This window comes from Mus musculus, chromosome 4 (assembly GCF_000001635.26).
Source record: "Mus musculus strain C57BL/6J chromosome 4, GRCm38.p6 C57BL/6J".
NCBI lineage: Eukaryota > Metazoa > Chordata > Mammalia > Rodentia > Muridae > Mus > Mus musculus.
In genome coordinates this window covers 59,956,175-59,973,705 of record NC_000070.6, presented here as the reverse complement: position 1 = coordinate 59,973,705, position 17,531 = coordinate 59,956,175, and the positions used below count along the sequence as shown (strand labels likewise).

Below are 17,531 nucleotides of genomic sequence, written 5' to 3'. Positions count from 1 at the left end.
CCGTCTATGGTAATTGAGAGTTTGGTCGGGTATATTAGCCTGGGCTGGCATTTGTGTTCTCTTAGTGTCTGTATAACATCTGTCGAGGCTCTTCTGGCTTTCATAGTCTCTGGTGAAAAGTCTGGTGTAATTCTGATAGGCCTTCCTTTATATGTTACTTGACCTTTCTCCCTTACTGCTTTTAATATTCTATCTTTATTTAGTGCATTTGTTGTTCTGATTATTATGTGTCGGGAGGAATTTCTTTTCTGGTCCAGTCTATTTGGAGTTCTGTAGGCTTCTTGTATGATCGTGGGCATCTCTTTCTTTATGTTTGGGAAGTTTTCTTCAATTATTTTGTTGAAGATATTAGCTGGCCCTTTAAGTTGAAAATCTTCATTCTCATCAATTCCTATTATCCGTAGGTTTGGTCTTCTCATTGTGTCCTGGATTTCCTGGATGTTTTGAGTTAGGATCCTTTTGCATTTTGTATTTTCTTTGACTTGTTGTGTCGATGTTCTCTATGGAATCTTCTGCACCTGAGATTCTCTCTTCCATTTCTTGTATTCTGTTGCTGATGCTCGCATCTATGGTTCCAGATCTCTTTCCTAGGGTTTCTATCTCCAGCGTTGCCTCGCTTTGGGTTTTCTTTACTGTGTCTACTTCCCTGTTTAGTTCTAGTATGGTTTTGTTCATTTCCATTACCTGTTTGGATGTGTTTTCCTTTTTTTCTTTAAGGACTTCTACCTGTTTGGCTGTGTTTTCCTGCTTTTCTTTAAGGGCCTGTAACTCTTTAGCAGTGCTCTCCTGTAATTCTTTAAGTGACTTATGAAAGTCCTTCTTGATGTCCTCTATCATCATCATGAGAAATGTTTTTAAATCTGGGTCTAGATTTTCGGTTGTGTTGGGGTGCCCAGGACTAGGTGGGGTGGGAGTGCTGCGTTCTGATGATGGTGAGTGGTCTTGATTTCTGTTAGTAGGATTCTTACGTTTGCCTTTCGCCATCTGGTAATCTCTGAAGCTAGCTGTTATAGTTGTCTCTGTTAAGAGCTTGTTCTTCAGGTGACTCTGTTAGCCTCTATAAGCAGACCTGGGAGTGTAGCACTCTCCTTAGTTTCAGTGGGTAGAGAATTCTCTGCAGGAAAGCTCTCTTCTTGCAGGGAAGGTACCCAGATATCTGGTGTTCGAACCGGACACCTGGCAGAAGTTGTGTTCCACTCACTAGAGGTCTTAGGATCCCTTGTGGAATCCTGTGTGGGCCCTTGCGGGTGTCAGGCGACTCCGCTGGCAAGGTAGCCCGGGGCTCGAGTGGAGCAGAAGGGGCTTGTGCCCCAGGTCAGGCCCGGGTAGTCTGCTTCCCTATGTACCGCAGTCTCAGGTTCCGCGCAATTGGATTGGGGCCGGTGCTGTGTTCCACTCACCAGAGGTCTTAGGATCCCGTGGGGAATCCTGTGTGGGCCCTTGCGGGTGTCAGGCTACTCCGCTGGCAAGGTAGCCCGGGGCTCGAGTGGAGCAGAAGGGGCTTGTGCCCCAGGTCAGGCCCGGGTAGTCTGCTTCCCTATGTACCGCAGTCTCGGGTTCCACGCGATTGGATAGGGGCCGGTGCTGTGTTCCACTCACCAGAGGTCTTAGGATCCCGTGGGGAATCCTGTGTGGGCCCTTGTGGGTGTCAGGCTACTCCGCTGGCAAGGTAGCCCGGGGCTCGAGTGGAGCAGAAGGGGCTTGTGCCCCAGGTCAGGCCCGGGTAGTCTGCTTCCCTATGTACCGCAGTCTCGGGTTCCGCGCGATTGGATTGGGGCCGGCGCTGTGTTCCACTCACCAGAGGTCTTAGGATCCCGTGGGGAATCCTGTGTGGGCCCTTGCGGGTGTCAGGCTACTCTGCTGGCAAGGAAGCCCGGGACTCGAGTACCTTTAATACTTCTTTGAAGAGGCATTGTTTGAAATCTTCTCTCTTATAAGTCTTGTTTCTTGAATAAGAATTACATAAAATATTATCCCAATTTAGAAATATCTTTAGAGGCCTGTTTTCCTGGGCCGGGTCATGCCACATGTTGTTTAAAAAGACAACAACCCTGAGTTACCAGTTTTAAGCTAACTTTCTTGTTACCAGTGTTACACTTTTTAAATCATACCCAATAACTTATAAGACAATACTCTATGTCCAAGACATGAAGAGTATATTTATACCATTAAGACCAATCAGGAGGCCTCAGCCTCAGGAGCAGCGGCTGCCACCTTGGTTCCAGAACTCCGCTGAACTTAGAAAATTAGTCTGAACAGGTGAGAGGGTACGCCACAGAACCGGACAGCTTCTGGGACAGGGGGAGGCACAGAGCCGCTGAGGCAGCACCCTTTGCGGGCCGCAGACAGCCGGCCACCATCCAGACCAGAGGACAGGTGTCCGCCTGGCTCGGAAGGCCTCAGCCTCAGGAGCAGCAGGCGCCATCTTGGTTCCGGGACTCCGCCGAACTTAGGAATTTAGTCTGCACAGGTGAGAGTCTGCACCACAGAAGCTGACAGCTTCTGGGACCTGCCAAAGCAACACAGCTTCTGAGAAAGGTCCTGTTTTGGGCCTTCTTCTTCGGCCAGGAGGAGGTCCAAACACAAGATATCTGCGCACCTTCCCTGTAAGAGAGCTTGCCAGCAGAGAGTGCTCTGAGCACTGAAACTCAGAGGAGAGAATCTGTCTCCCAGGTCTGCTGATAGACGGTAACAGAATCACCAGAATAACAATCTCTAAACAGAGTCAACTATAACAACTAACTCCAGAGATTACCAGATGGCGAAAGGTAAACGTAGGAATCTTACTAACAGGAACCAAGACCACTCACCATCATCAGAACCCAGCACTCCCACTTCGCCCAGTCCAGGGCACCCCAACACACCCAAAAACCTAGACCCAGATTTAAAAGTATATCTCATGATGATAGTAGAGGACATCAAGAAGGACTTTAATAACTCACTTAAAGAAATACAGGAGAACACTGCTAAAGAGTTACAAGTCCTTAAATAAAAACAGGAAAATACTATCAAACAGGTAGAAGTCCTTACAGAAAAAGAGGAAAAAACATACAAACAGGTGATGGAAATGAACAAAACCATACTAGACCTAAAAAGGGAAGTAGACACAATAAAGAAAACTCAAAGTGAGGCAACACTGGAGATAGAAACCCTAGGAAAGAAATCTGGAACCATAGATTCAAGCATCAGCAACACAATACAAGAGATGGAAGAGAGAATCTCAGGTGCAGAAGATTCCATAGAGAACATCGGCACAACAATCAAAGAAAATGGAAAATGAAAAAGATCCTAACTCAAAATATCCAGGAAATTCAGGACACAATGAGACCAAACCTACGGATAATAGGAATTGATGAGAATGAAGATTTTCAACTCAAAGGACCAGCAAACATCTTCAACAAAATTATTGAAGAAAACTTCCCAAATCTAAAGAAAGAGATGCCCATGAACATACAAGAAGCCTACAGAACTCCAAATAGACTGGACCAGAAAAGAAATTCCCCCTGACACATAATAATCAGAACAACAAATGCACTAAATAAAGATAGAATACTAAAAGCAGTAAGGGAAAAAGGTCAAGTAACATATAAAGGCAAGCCTATCAGAATTACACCAGATTTTTCACCAGAGACTATGAAAGCCAGAAGAGCCTGGACAGATGTTATACAAACACTAAGAGAACACAAATGCCAGCCCAGGCTACTATACCCAGCCAAACTCTCAATTACCATAGATGGAGAAACCAAAGTATTCCACAGCAAAACCAAATTCACGCATTATCTCTCCACGAATCCAGCCCTTCAAAGGATAATAAAAGAAAAAAAAACAATACAAGAACGGGAACAACGCCCTACAAAAAAAAAGAAGGTAATCCCTCAACAAACCTAAAAGAAGACAGCCACAAGAACAGAATGCCAACTTTAACAACAAAAATAACAGGAAGCAACAATTACTTTTCCTTAATATCTCTTAATATCAATGGTCTCAACTCCCCAATAAAAAGACATAGACTAACAAACTGGCTACACAAACAAGACCCTACATTTTGCTGCTTACAGGAAACTCATCTCAGAGAAAAAGATAGACACTACCTCAGAATGAAAGGCTGGAAAACAATTTTCCAAGCAAATGGTATGAAGAAACAAGCTGGAGTAGCCATCCTAATATCTGATAAGATTGACTTCCAACCCAAAGTCATCAAAAAAGACAAGGAGGGACACTTCATTCTCATCAAAGGTAAAATCCTCCAAGAGGAACTCTCAATTCTGAATATCTACACTCCAAATACAAGGGCAGCCACGTTCATTAAAGAAACTTTAGTAAAGCTCAAAGCACACATTGCACCTCACACAATAATAGTGGGAGACTTCAACACACCACTTTCACCAATGGACAGATCATGGAAACAGAAACTAAACAGGGACACAGTGAAACTAAAAGATGTTATGAAACAAATGGATCTGACAGATATCTACAGAACATTTTATCCTAAAACAAAAGGATATATCTTCTTCTCAGCACCTCATGGTACCTTCTCCAAAATTGAGCACATAATAGGTCACAAAATAGGCCTCAACAGAATCAAAAATATTGAAATTGTCCCATGCATCCTATCAGATCACCATGCACTAAAGCTGATCTTCAATAACAAAATAAATAATAGAAAGCCAACATTCACGTGGAAACTGAACAACACTCTTCTCAATGATACCTTGGTCAAGGAAGGAATAAAGAAAGAAATTAAGGACTTCTTAGAGTTCAATGAAAATGAAGCCACTTCATACCCAAACTTATGGGACACAATGAAAGCATTTCTAAGAGGAAAACTCATAGCTCTGAGTGCCTCCAAAAAGAAACTAGAGAGAGCATACATTAGCAGCTTGACAACACACCTAAAAGGTCTAGAAGAAAAGGAAGCAAATTCACCCAAGAGGAGTAGACGGCAGGAAATAATCAAACTCAGGGGCGAAATGAACCAAGTGGAAACAAGAAGAACTATTCAGAAAATCACCAATCGAGGAGCTGGTTCTTTGAGAAAATCAACAAGATAGATAAACCCTTAGCCAGACTCACTAGAGGGCACAGGGAAAGCATTCTAATTAACAAAATCAGAAATGAAAAGGGAGACATAACAACAGATCCCAAAGAAATCCAAAACACCATCAGATCCTTCTACAAAAGGCTATACTCAACAAAACTGGAGAACCTGGATGAAATGGAGAAGTTTCTAGAGAGATACCAGGTACCAAAGTTGAATCAAGATCAGGTTAATGATCTAAACAGCTTGATATCCCCCAAAGAAATAGAAGCAGTCATTAATAGTCTCCCAACCAAAAAAAGCCCAGGACCAGATGGGTTTAGTGCAGAGTTCTATCAGACCTTCAAAGAAGATCTAATTCCAGTTCTTCACAAACTATTCCACAAAATAGAAACAGAAGGTACTCTACCCAACTCATTCTATGAAGCCACAACTACTCTGATACCTAAACCACAAAAAGACCCCACAAAGATAGAGAACTTCAGACCAATATCCCTTATAAATATTGATGCAAAAATCCGCAATAAAGTTCTTGCTAACCGAATCCAAGAACACATCAAAACAATCATCCATCCTGACCAAGTAGGTTTCATCCCAGGGATGCAGGGATGGTTCAATATACGGAAATCCATCAATGTAATCCATTATATAAACAAACTCAAAGACAAAAACCACATGATCATCTCGTTAGATGCTGAGAAAGCATTTGACAAAATCCAACACCCATTCATGATAAAAGTCTTGGAAAGATCAGGAATTCAAGGCCCATACCTAAACACGATAAAAGCAATCTACAGCAAACCAGTAGCCAGCATCAAAGTAAATGGTGAGAAGCTTGAAGCAATCCCACTAAAATCAGGGACTAGACAAGGCTGTCCACTCTCTCCCTACCTATTAAACATTGTACTTGAAGTCCTAGCCAGAGCAATTAGACAACAAAAGGAGATCAAGGGGATACAAATTGGAAAGGAAGAAGTCAAATTATCACTTTTTGCAGATGATATGATAGTATATATACATGGCCATAAAAATTCCACCAGAGAACTCCTAAGCCTGATAAACAGCTTCAGTGAAGTAGCTGGATATAAAATTAACTCAAACAAGTCAATGGCCTTTCTGTACACAAAGGACAAACAGGCTGAGAAAGAAATTAGGGAAACAACACCCTTCTCAATAGCCACAAATAATATAAAATACCTAGGCGTGACTCTAACTAAGGAAGTGAAAGATCTGTATGATAAAAACTTCAAATCTCTGAAGAAAGAAATTAAAGAAGATCTCAGAAGATGGAAAGATCTCCCATGCTCATGGATCGGCAGGATCAATATAGTAAAAATGGCTATCTTGCCAAAAGCAATCTACAGATTCAATGCAATCCCCATCAAAATTCCAACTCAATTCTTCAACGAATTAGAAAGGGCAATCGGCAGATTCATCTGGAATAACAAAAAGCCTAGGATAGCAAAAACTCTTCTCAAGGATAAAAGAACCTCTGGTGGAATCACCATGCCCGACCTAAAGATGTACTACAGAGCAATTGTGATAAAAACTGCATGGTACTGGTATAGTGACAGACAAGTAGACCAATGGAACAGAATAGAAGACCCAGAGATGAATCCACACACCTATGGTCACTTGATCTTTGACAAGGGAGCTAAAACCATCCAGTGGAAAAAAGACAGCATTTTCAACAAATGGTGCTGGCACAACTGGCGGTTATCACTTAGAAGAATGCGAATTGATCCAGTACTATCTCCTTGTACTGAGGTCAAATCTAAGTGGATTAAGGATCTCCACATAAAACCAGAGACACTGAAACTTATAGAGGAGAAAGTAGGGGAAAGCCTCGAAGATATGGGTACAGGGGAAAAATTCTTGAATAGAATAGCAATGGCTTGTGCTGTAAGATAGAGAATCGATAAATGGGACCTCATAAAATTGCAAAGCTTCTGCAAGGCAAAAGATACCGTCAATAAGACAAAAAGACCACCAACAGATTGGGAAAGGATCTTTACCTATCCCAAATCGGACAGGGGACTAATATCCAATATATATAAAGAACTCAAGAAGGTAGACTCCATAAAAGCAAATAACCCCATTAAAAAATGGGGCTCAGAACTGAACAAAGATTTCTCACCCGGAGAATACCGAATGGCAGAGAAGCACCTGAAAAAATGTTCAACATCCTTAATCATCAGGGAAATGCAAATCAAAACAACCCTGAGATTTCACCTCACACCAGTCAGAATGGCTAAGATCAAAAATTCAGGTGACAGCAGATGCTGGCAAGGATGTGGAGAAAGAGAAACACTCCTGCATTGTTGGTGGGATTGCAAGCTTGTACAACCACTCTGGAAATCAGTCTGGCGGTTCCTCAGAAAATTGGACATAGTACTACCGGAAGATCCAGCAATACCTCTTCTGGGCATATATCCAGAAGATGCCCCAACCGGTAAGAAGAACACATGCTCCACTATGTTCATAGCAGCCTTATTTATAATTGCCAGAAGCTGGAAAGAACCCAGATGCCCCTCAACAGAGGAATGGATACAGAAAATGTGGTACATTTACGCAATGGAGTACTACTCAGCTATTAAAAAGAATGAATTTATGAAATCCCTAGCCAAATGGATGGACCTGGAGGGCATCATCCTGAGTGAGGTAACCCAATCACAAAAGAACTCTCACAATATGTACTCACTGATAAGTGGATATTAGCCCAGAAACTTAGGATACCCAAGATATAAGATATAATTTGCTAAAAACATTAAACTCAAGAGAATGAAGACCAAAGTGTGGACACTTTGCCCCTTCTTAGAATAGGAAACAAAACACCCATGGAAGGAGTTACAGAGACAAAATTTGGAAGTGTGACGAAAGGATGGACCATCTAGTGATTGCCATATCCAGAGATCCATCCCATGATCAGCTTCCAAACGCTGACACCATTGCATACACTAGCAAGATTTTGCTGAAAGGACCCAGATATAGCTGTCTCTTGTGAGACTATGCCAGGGCCTAGCAAACACAGAAGTGGATGCTCACAGTCAGCTATTGGATGGACCACAGGGCCCCCAATGGAGGAACTAGAGAAAGCACCCAAGGAACTAAAGGGAACTGCAAACCTATAGGTGGAACAACAATATGAACTAAGCAGTACCCCGGAGCTCTTGTCTCTAGCTGCATATGTATCAAAAGATGGCCTAGTCGGCCATCACTGGAATGAGAGGCCCATTGGACTTGCAAACTTTATGTGCCCCAGTACAGGGGAACGCCAGGGCCAAAAAGGGGGAGTGGGTGGGTAGGGGAGTGGAGGTGGGTGGGTATGGGGGACTTTTGGTATAGCATTGGAAATGTAAATGAGCTAAATACCTAATAAAAATGGAAGAAAAAAAAAAACAATCAGAAACCAAATGAAGCAGCTACACGAATTTAATACATTTATACCAATCAAAGAATTTTTACTTTTCAAGAGAAAAAGCACTTTATCATTTGCTGCACCCGAAAATCACAATTGCAGAGATTTTTTTAGGAAAAAAAAAAAAGCACACACACACAATCAGCTTATTTGCCTTAGAACTAAGATGCTGCTGACATCTCTAAAAAACAGCTTTTCAGCAGTGCCTCTCCTGCTGCACTTGACTCCTGCCTAAGGGTGCAGGGCAACTTAAATCAGCCACCACTGTGCAACTGAGACTGAATGAAGAGATGGATAGCCAGCAGATAAAGTTTTAACCATTTTTTTCTTTTCAACATGAAACATATATCAACAGTCATTCAGACACTGAAATAAAAACAGACATGAGTTGACATGTGGACAGATTGGTGCACCAAACACAATACAGAGAGGGTAGAAAACTTGATGTAACCAGAACTAAGGATGTCTCCTGTTGGGACCAGAAAGCAGGACATCTCCTGATGTCCTTCTGTCCCTTGGAGAGCTCTAAAATCTATCTTCCTTCTCTCTCTCTCTCTCTCTCTCTCTCTCTCTCTCTCTCTCTCTCTCTCTCTCTCTCTTATGTCATTTGTATATCTAGCATCTCCCTTTTGTGTGTATATTTTATTCATTTTATTTTATTTTACTTTACTTTATTATTTTAATAATAAAATACTCTTCTTGACTGTGGACAAATGCCTGTTAGGATTTTCCAGTCCCATTTTCCACTGTCAACCCCTAACTGATATCAGTTTTGGGACAACTCTTACTCAATCTAGTCTATATCCTTTTTTCACCCTTGCAATCAACAGCCTTCAAACGATAAAACTTATAGTGCTAACATTAATGCTGTATATTGCTTACCATACAGGATACCACATTCTGTTTTCTGTGGAGCCCCACCAAGACAGTGTCCTCAGTCGGTCTTTCCATATTCAGGTCTCTTATTCCAGTGCCAACTGTAGCCAACAGCAGCCACGGGTTACTGGGCTCATGAAAGGAAAACTAGGAATGGATAGGAAGGGCAGCAAGAAAAATAACAAGCCAAGACAAAGTTCTCTGATCAAGGCTCAATCTTTAATGTAAGGCACTGAATACTAATGGGAAAACCCAAGGACCTATCCCTTTGTTTTGGCTGGGTTCTGTTGCTTCTTTCAGTTAGATTGAGTTGCAAAGTAGGCTCTTCAGCAGCTCAGCAGGTGGGCAGTTCTCAGTTGTCTGACAGGAAGGTATAATTGTATTGAAGCAAGAAGCATGACTCCAGTATGCAGGCTTGTTCAGCCAGCTCAATGCTGGGGGTGGGGGATGGCAGGGGTCAGACACTGACACTGACACAGCAGGTGTTTCAGAACTGATGTTGAGCCAGAGTCAGCAGTATGTACTCTCACTCTGGCTCCTAGAGAGACTACAGAATATTTCTTCTCTGGGACTGGAATCATATAAGCCTGTTTTCACTGATGTTCTTGGCCCCAAATACACCCTGGCATCATATAAGTGCCTTGATTGTGTCCACAGGCTTTCTGAATGAGTTATTTGTTCAATTAGTTGAGAGTGAGAAACAGGTCAAGGTGATTAAATCATTTTCCTATGAGTCAGTTTCAGAAATGCTAGCTAGTTACAACTGGGCTCTTAGTTGGTTACTTGTAAACTCCTTACCCACACACTTTGTCTAGTCATTTCTTGACTACTTCAGGTTTTCAGTCACATAAACAGTCTACACATGCTAATGAGTGTGAACATGCTTAGTGACAAGGAAGGTGCCTGAGCTGAAGTCAGGAGTAGAAGGGACTCATTGTTGCTTTCTGCTGTAGAAGCAACGTCTAGTTCATTACTAGAAAAGCAATAATCCATAGCCAGATGAGGTGCTACCACCCATAATCCCAGTATTCAGGAGGCTGGAGCAGGAGGATTGCCACAGAACTAAGACCATTCAGAAGCTCAGTGTAAACTCAAGTCCAGCTCAGCTCACATTGAAAAGGCAGTCATGGGGCTAGAGAAATGGCTCAGTGGTTAAGAGCACAGAATGCCGTGCTTTTGAAGGTCCTAAATTCAAATCCCAGCAACCACATGGTGGCTCACAAGCATCTGTAATGAGATATGACATCATCTTCTGGTGCATCTGAAGACAACTACAGTGTACTTAGATATAATAATAAATAAATCTTTAATAAAAAAAAAGCTGGTCATGTCTGGTTTTGACCCCAGCACTGGGTAGATGGTGGAGAATGGAGGATTGTAGTTACCTATTCAGCACTAATTAACATTATAAAGTCAGAGCCTACTGCTTAGGGCTTTTCTGTTAGTTGTTTACTAGGATAGAAAGGACAGTTTTAGCCAGATACAGTTTACCATAGAAAAGTTAGGGAATCCCACGGAGACAGGTTTTTTCTTTAGCCCTAAGAATTCAGGCAGAACTATTGAGCATAGATTAATTTTTTGCCTCAGGCCAACCTTTTCTTTTTTCTTTTTATTTTTATTAACAACAGGGAAGAGATGTAGTCTCCCCTCCCCTAGCCTGAAACCTGCTTGCTCAGGGGTGGAGCTTTCCACTCAATCTTTCTGCCACGCCTACTGCTGGAACCTGCCACTTTGCTGTTCCAAAGCCATCACGTGATCACCCTGCTACTGGACCCCAAAATTATTTGGCGGGAATTGGGCCCCTCCCCCTTCCTTTATAACTGAGTGCCGAAATAGTAAAAATTAAACCTTGAGCAGAGAGCTTTGTCTTGGTTCCTCCCTTATCTCGCGCAGCCCAGCCCCTCTTCTCTTCCAGGTTTCCAAAATGCCTTTCCAGGCTAGAACCCAGGTTGTGATCTACTGGCCAGACAAAACAGAGGATTGCTGGGACTTAGTGGCCAGCCAGCCTATCTGAAACACACTAATTCCCAAACTCAGAGGGAGACTCTTTCTCAAGGGGATGAAGTAAAAAGAGAGGGAGACAATTGGTTTCCTGTGCTGACTTCTGCATATACTAGCAAAGGCACAAGCATGTACACATGTGTGCAGACACCAAAATCAACCAAAAAAGAAAGAGAGTATGAAGAGGAGAAGGAGGAGGTAGAGGAGGAGGAAAAGTAAGAGGAGGGAAGAACATGATAATCCCCTAGTAGAGCATCCACCAAAAGCTTGTAGACCACGTCAGAGACCATTGTCTTGCCTCATTCAGCCTCAGGCCACACCAACTCCTCTATATTAAAAAAAAAAAAAAAAAAAAAAACATGTATAGTTTCTTTGCTAGTAGCCAGTCCCACATGTCTGGAGCTCTACAGAACTGTTTATTCCTCTTTCTCTTATTTAACCATCCCTCCTTCATGGTAAAAACATCCTGACCTGAGTAGTAGAGTCAATAAGAACAAAGGCTTCCCAGTTAGAGAGTCTTGTGTTTAAATCTAAGTTCTCACATTGACTGTTTACCATTCGAGAACATTGGATTTCAACTGACTGGACATAATCTCATCATTAATGAAAAATACAAGTATTGTTCAAAGTCATATTTTCTGATGGAGGTCCAAGTAGAAATCATGCGACTATATGACCTTATACAGTTACATAATCGTTCTGAGTCTTAACTAATACTATGGCAAGAAGAATAAAATAGTGCATACCATATAAAGCTGATACAAAGTTGAAATAAAGTATATTGAGTACTTGCCTCCTTCTTTAATTCTTTATTTCCCCACATCAAACACTAGTTCATGTTTCTAATTCCAGATTATGTCCAGTCAGTTGAAGTCCAGCATTCTCAAAAGTAAACAGTTGATACAACCTGGTCACTGACAACAGTTTGGATTCTGAGGTTAGTGCTATCAGTGTAAATGTTGAAGCCTTTTAGACAGCCATAAGCTTAGCCTTGGAAGACTTTTCTTGGAAGACTTTTTTAAATTAAGATTTACTATTTTTATGTGTATGTGCCTGAATGAGTTTATTTGCACCACATGTGTACAGGAGGCAACAGGGATCAAAAGAAAGTATATGGTTTCCTGTTACTGAAGATAGAGTCAGTTTTGGGATGCCATGTGAGTGCCGGTATTTGAACCTGGGCCCTCAGCAAAAACAAGTTTTAAAAAATCTGACTCCTTCTTCTGACCTCCACTGCACCAGGCCTGTGCATGGTACTTAGGTACACACGCAAAACCAATGCTCATACACATGAAATATAAATGAATCTTTTGCAAAAATTGAGTAACTCAACTTCTTCCACACTCAAGTCTTAACCAAAGATTCTCTACATGTTTGACCCTCCAGTTCAGTTCCCACACCCTCCAAAACTGGCTTTCTGATTCCAAGCCAGATCCAAAGGTGCATCTAGTTCCAGATGTCAGCTCTCTTGAACACCCACTGTTTTCTTGAGAATATGTTTTGAGAAATGTAAGACTACTAAATCAATCCATAGGTGATGAGATTACCAAGTTTGAAAAGGTCAGGAACAATCCTTGGCCTCTCATCAATAAATGAGAAAACGTTCCACAAAGCCTGACAGAGGTAGAGCAGACCCATACGGGAAGAAAAAAAAAAAAAACACTGAACCCAGAGCATATATAAAGACAAGCAAAGGAGCTGGGGAGTGGAGTGTAGGCACCATCACCAGAAGGACGTGGTCCTGACAGACAGACAATTCTACTCCCTACCAAAATGAAGCTGCTGCTGTGTTTGGGACTGACCCTAGTCTGTATTCATGCAGAAGAAGCTACTTCCAAGGGACAGAACTTAAATGTAGAAAAGGTATGATCACTGAATATTAGATTCTGACTCAGAATGTGCTTTGGGAAACTCTTGAAGCCAAGTGGGTCCTTTGAGGGGATGGGTATGGTGCCCCAATCTATTAGACAAATGAATGGCTCCAGACCTTGAAGTAAGACCAGCTATTCAGATCTAACAATGTTTGGGGGCCTCTTTTCTCACTGAGAGGCAGGGACAGTATGCTAAGTATTGTGACAACTGGCATGAGATCTACCCTTGTGTATGCTCAGACCCTAATGCATAGGCTGGAGTTCAAGTGGAAACATGCATGTGGTATCCCTGCTCCTTCTCCCTTAACCATTTGCTTTATCTATTACAGATTAATGGGGAATGGTTTTCTATTCTCCTGGCCTCTGACAAAAGAGAAAAGATAGAAGAACATGGCAGCATGAGAGTTTTTGTGGAGCACATCCATGTCTTGGAGAATTCCTTAGCTTTTAAATTCCATACTGTGTAAGTGAGATGCTCCTAGCTGAGAAAGAGGAAATGAAAACCTGGCATGGTCTCACACCTACAAACACACATGGGATTGCGGGGAGTGATGTCTCTCAGTATGCACATGTGCACACACATACTGGGTCTGTATCCAAAAATAGAATGCTCCATGTGACACAGAACCAAGATCTTATAACCAGGGTTTTTTCAAAAGTCAGAGACAAGAGTTGGGGTGACAGGTGTTAATTCACTAAAGTTCAATAAGGAAGATCAGAGATACTTCTGAAACCACATTAATGAGACAGTATATCACAAGTTAAGATCATGTGATCATGAATTAAATTTTTATTACTAGTTGTTAGCCAAAAAATCAACCCCTTTCTACTTGCGTTTTCCTGCAGTAAAGATGATAGTAATAATTCTCCTCTGAGGATCTGGGAGCCACATCAGGCTCCATTACAGAGTGATAATTTAAGGCAGATGGTGGCTATATGGCTGATAATCTACACCACTGACTGAAGCACAGCAGTGGTGAAACTTGGAAGTACTTGCAGTTGTAATAAGGATGAGAAGTGATTGATGTTTTCTTTTTTTTAAATAATCGGCAAATTTGTGATTGTTAAAGCATCTGATATAAAGGAAATAACATAAATAAAAGCCTATTGCTAATTTTACAAAAATATTCAAAAGTTAAATGGAATCAGAAACTGGAGATATGTATAGTGTAGTGGTTCAAGAAGCCATCCAGATCAAAATCTCTTACACATCAGCTCACTCTGTTTTACAGTATAGATGGAGAGTGCTCTGAAATATTTTTGGTTGCTGACAAAACAGAGAAGGCTGGTGAATATTCTGTGATGTGTGAGTATATAAAATGTCTATATATGTATCCACTAGATGATTAGTAAACCTTAATACCTTTAGTGTCTGTGTGTGTGTGTGTGTGTGTGTGTGTGTGTGTGTGTGTGTTTTGATGGAGTTTGAACTCAGGAACTTGCACCTACTAGTCAAATGGGCACCATCTAATAGCTAACATCCTGTGGCCGGAAAGTGGGATAAGTATGGGGAGATGGAATCTATCTGATGCTGCCTGGTTGCTAGCACTGGTGCACATCACTCAGGGTGTAGCAACAGATATTTGATACAGCAAACCTATGAAAGATAGAAACATGTTACTTGAAGCAGTTGAGGGAGGTAGGTAAGCCTAGGAAAGGATGAGAGAGTGGTGCTCTTGTGGCTGCCTGTTCACTAGTGGTCTGGACCCCTCAGAATCTCTTTTCTTAGGAGTTACTTCTTGAAGTTCAGAAAGCTACAGACAGAAAGGCTCAGACACTTCACCCATCTCTTCCAGGATATGTATTTTAATGATTTGATGTTTGGGGTAAAACAAAAAAGGGGTATCCATCATTTCCTGCAGAACAAAGAATTTCTGAGCTGTGTTCCATTTTCTCCACAGATGATGGATTCAATACATTTACTATACTTAAGACAGACTATGATAATTATATTATGTTTCATCTCATTAACGAAAAGGATGGGAAAACCTTCCAGCTGATGGAGCTCTATGGTAAAGTATTTTCACACAGACACTGATCTTGGGGTGGGAAAAGAAGAAAGAACCTCTAGCTTTATGGTCTTCCCAGCTTTATCCTGCCTCTTTCTCACCTCCTGAAGATTGATGCTCACCTCCATCATCCCTCAAGCATAGTGATGGAAGCACTCTGAAATCTCTCAGTGTGACAGAAGGATATTCTATGGATGCCAAATCCAGAATAGATCACACCCATGCCTGTCAATCATGTTGCCAACCATTTTCACATCCTTATGGGGAAGCCCCTGTCCCCTCATTCAGGCTGTGGTCAATATACATAATACAGCTCACTGTTGCTCTTCTCACAGGCCGAAAAGCAGATTTGAATTCAGACATCAAGGAAAAGTTTGTAAAACTTTGTGAGGAGCATGGAATCATTAAAGAAAATATCATTGACTTAACCAAAACCAGTAAGTCAGGATTCATTTATTTTTCTCATCCTGAATATTTTATAATAGAGGAAACAAACCCAGTTGGATACCAGTCATTTGTTGAGCACTGGAGAGTCCTATCCTTTCTCTGGCGAAAATAAAGTGGACCTGGTACCTGAACATGTTCTTGTTCTCACACTACAGATCGCTGCCTCAAGGCCCGAGAATGAAGAATGGCCTGAGCCTCCAGGTGGGCAATCTTCAATGGGTGAAAAGAGGGGTTGGTGGTCATGGAGAGGCCCTTCCGAAAGTATTAGCGTTGTAGGCCCAAATTACAATAAAATTAGTTTGATAAGTAATCTTTGAGGAAACCTTGAAAATTGGCTTTGAATTATATGGATTAGTGATCTAATCCTACTTTGAACTTTGAAGTAAAATTATCCAAGCACTTAGGCAAGAAAACAAGGATTTGAGTTTTACATAGTTGCTGTATGGTTGTATAAAAAAAGTTCATCAATGGGTTCAATGACATTAACAAACAGAATAGCCGGCTGTGATATAGCTGCTCTTCAGTGTCTGTGGTCCCCCTCCATCCCACTCGAGATAATAACATCTTAATCTGAACTCTGTACAACATTGGCTTCTTACCTGGGAGTGGATGTACCTGATCACCACTTCTCAACCAATCTGGAGAGCAGACTCCTCTGGCCCTCCCTTCTCATCTAGTCCAAGAGTTCACTCATATAATGTGTGAAGTCTTTAAAAGTAGCCAAGGCTTTTATCATTATTCTACATTATTCTAACATTCATTGGAGCTTCTTATGACAAAGGTTATGGAAACAAGCCTCAGATCTTCTGTTACGGACATTTCTTCTGACTTTCTTCCCTGTGTTCTGGCAAATAATTCCAGTTAGATTGCAAGGGAAGATCCATTTCTTTATCCCCTTTGTTCTATATAATAGAATGTCTCTCTGTCCCGAAGTCAATTCAAGAAGTACTTAATGAGTTTCTGTATTCTTTCTTCCTGGCATGCACAGTGTTGAGTGGAGACTTCTCACCAGGACTCCAGCATCCTCTCTTCCGATCGATACAGCATTGGGTGACAAGTTCTGTGATCTGCTTTCCATCCTGTCTCACAGAGAAGTGCAATCCTGGTCTCTCCAGCATGTTACCTAGGATAACTCATCAAGAATCAAAGACTTTCTTTAAATTTCTCTTTGACATACCCATGACAATTCTCCAAGAATTGCTTCCTCTTCCTGTTCAATAAATGATTACACTTGCACTTAAATATATGTCTCTGTGTCTAGAAAAATGTGGGACTGACAGTGAGTGGATGAGGGGACCTCCTGAGTCCTGTACCCAAGATCATTCCTTATGGCCCCAAATGTAACCTGAGTTTCAGGATTTTGCCTCCCCTGCAGCAATCCCAAGCCCTGATGAGTACTGCCTGCTCTTTAGCTCTCCTGCTTTAGTGCTTTATGAAGACTGCAGGAGCATGACACTTGCTGCATGATTCCTCCATCCATAGTCTCTTTTCCAACAAAGCATAGGAGAGACACATATTTCTAAGGCTATGCCTGCTCAACATATTTCAGGACATGCAGAAGAGGTGGGGTATGGTGAAGGAGCTTTTTAGAGTCCCATTGGATACAGAGAAAAAGTTATCTAACTCCCCATACCATACTCTGGCCTCTAGATCAAGAGATTAAATTGGTTCAACTCAGGACACATGAAACGAGTTCTTGCTGTAGTTTGCTAAAAGATGGCAAAACATTATTGAGAAACCCAAGAAATTATGATGAAATACCTCCCTCCCCACAACTGCCCTGATGGTTGGGTCCAAGTCATTCTCTGACCAAAGCCTCTTAAGTGGCTTCAACTAAATCCATGGAATACTATGCCCAGCTTTTCATTTTT

The 17,531-nt window shown here is 41.7% G+C and overlaps 1 protein-coding gene across 1 annotated transcript; it reads left to right on the top strand.

Moving 5' to 3' along the window:
• The first annotated feature begins 13,038 nt into the window (after positions 1-13,038).
• On the top strand, positions 13,039-16,902 carry Mup4 (major urinary protein 4). Its single transcript, NM_008648.2, has 7 exons — positions 13,039-13,196; positions 13,534-13,667; positions 14,437-14,510; positions 15,106-15,216; positions 15,549-15,650; positions 15,816-15,861; positions 16,649-16,902. The coding sequence occupies exons 1-6, from the start codon at positions 13,107-13,109 to the stop codon at positions 15,839-15,841; spliced, it is 537 nt and encodes a 178-aa protein (NP_032674.1). The 5' UTR covers positions 13,039-13,106; the 3' UTR covers positions 15,842-15,861; positions 16,649-16,902.
• Positions 16,903-17,531: the final 629 nt, after the last annotated feature.

Excerpts from the sequence above, each read along its gene's own strand:
- Mup4 (NM_008648.2), top strand. The coding sequence starts at position 13,107 with ATGAAGCTGCTGCTGTGTTTGGGACTGACCCTAGTCTGTATTCATGCA. Across the intron at positions 13,197-13,533 it reads AGAACTTAAATGTAGAAAAG|ATTAATGGGGAATGGTTTTC; the intron begins GTATGATCACTG and ends TATCTATTACAG. Across the intron at positions 13,668-14,436 it reads GCTTTTAAATTCCATACTGT|TATAGATGGAGAGTGCTCTG; the intron begins GTAAGTGAGATG and ends TCTGTTTTACAG.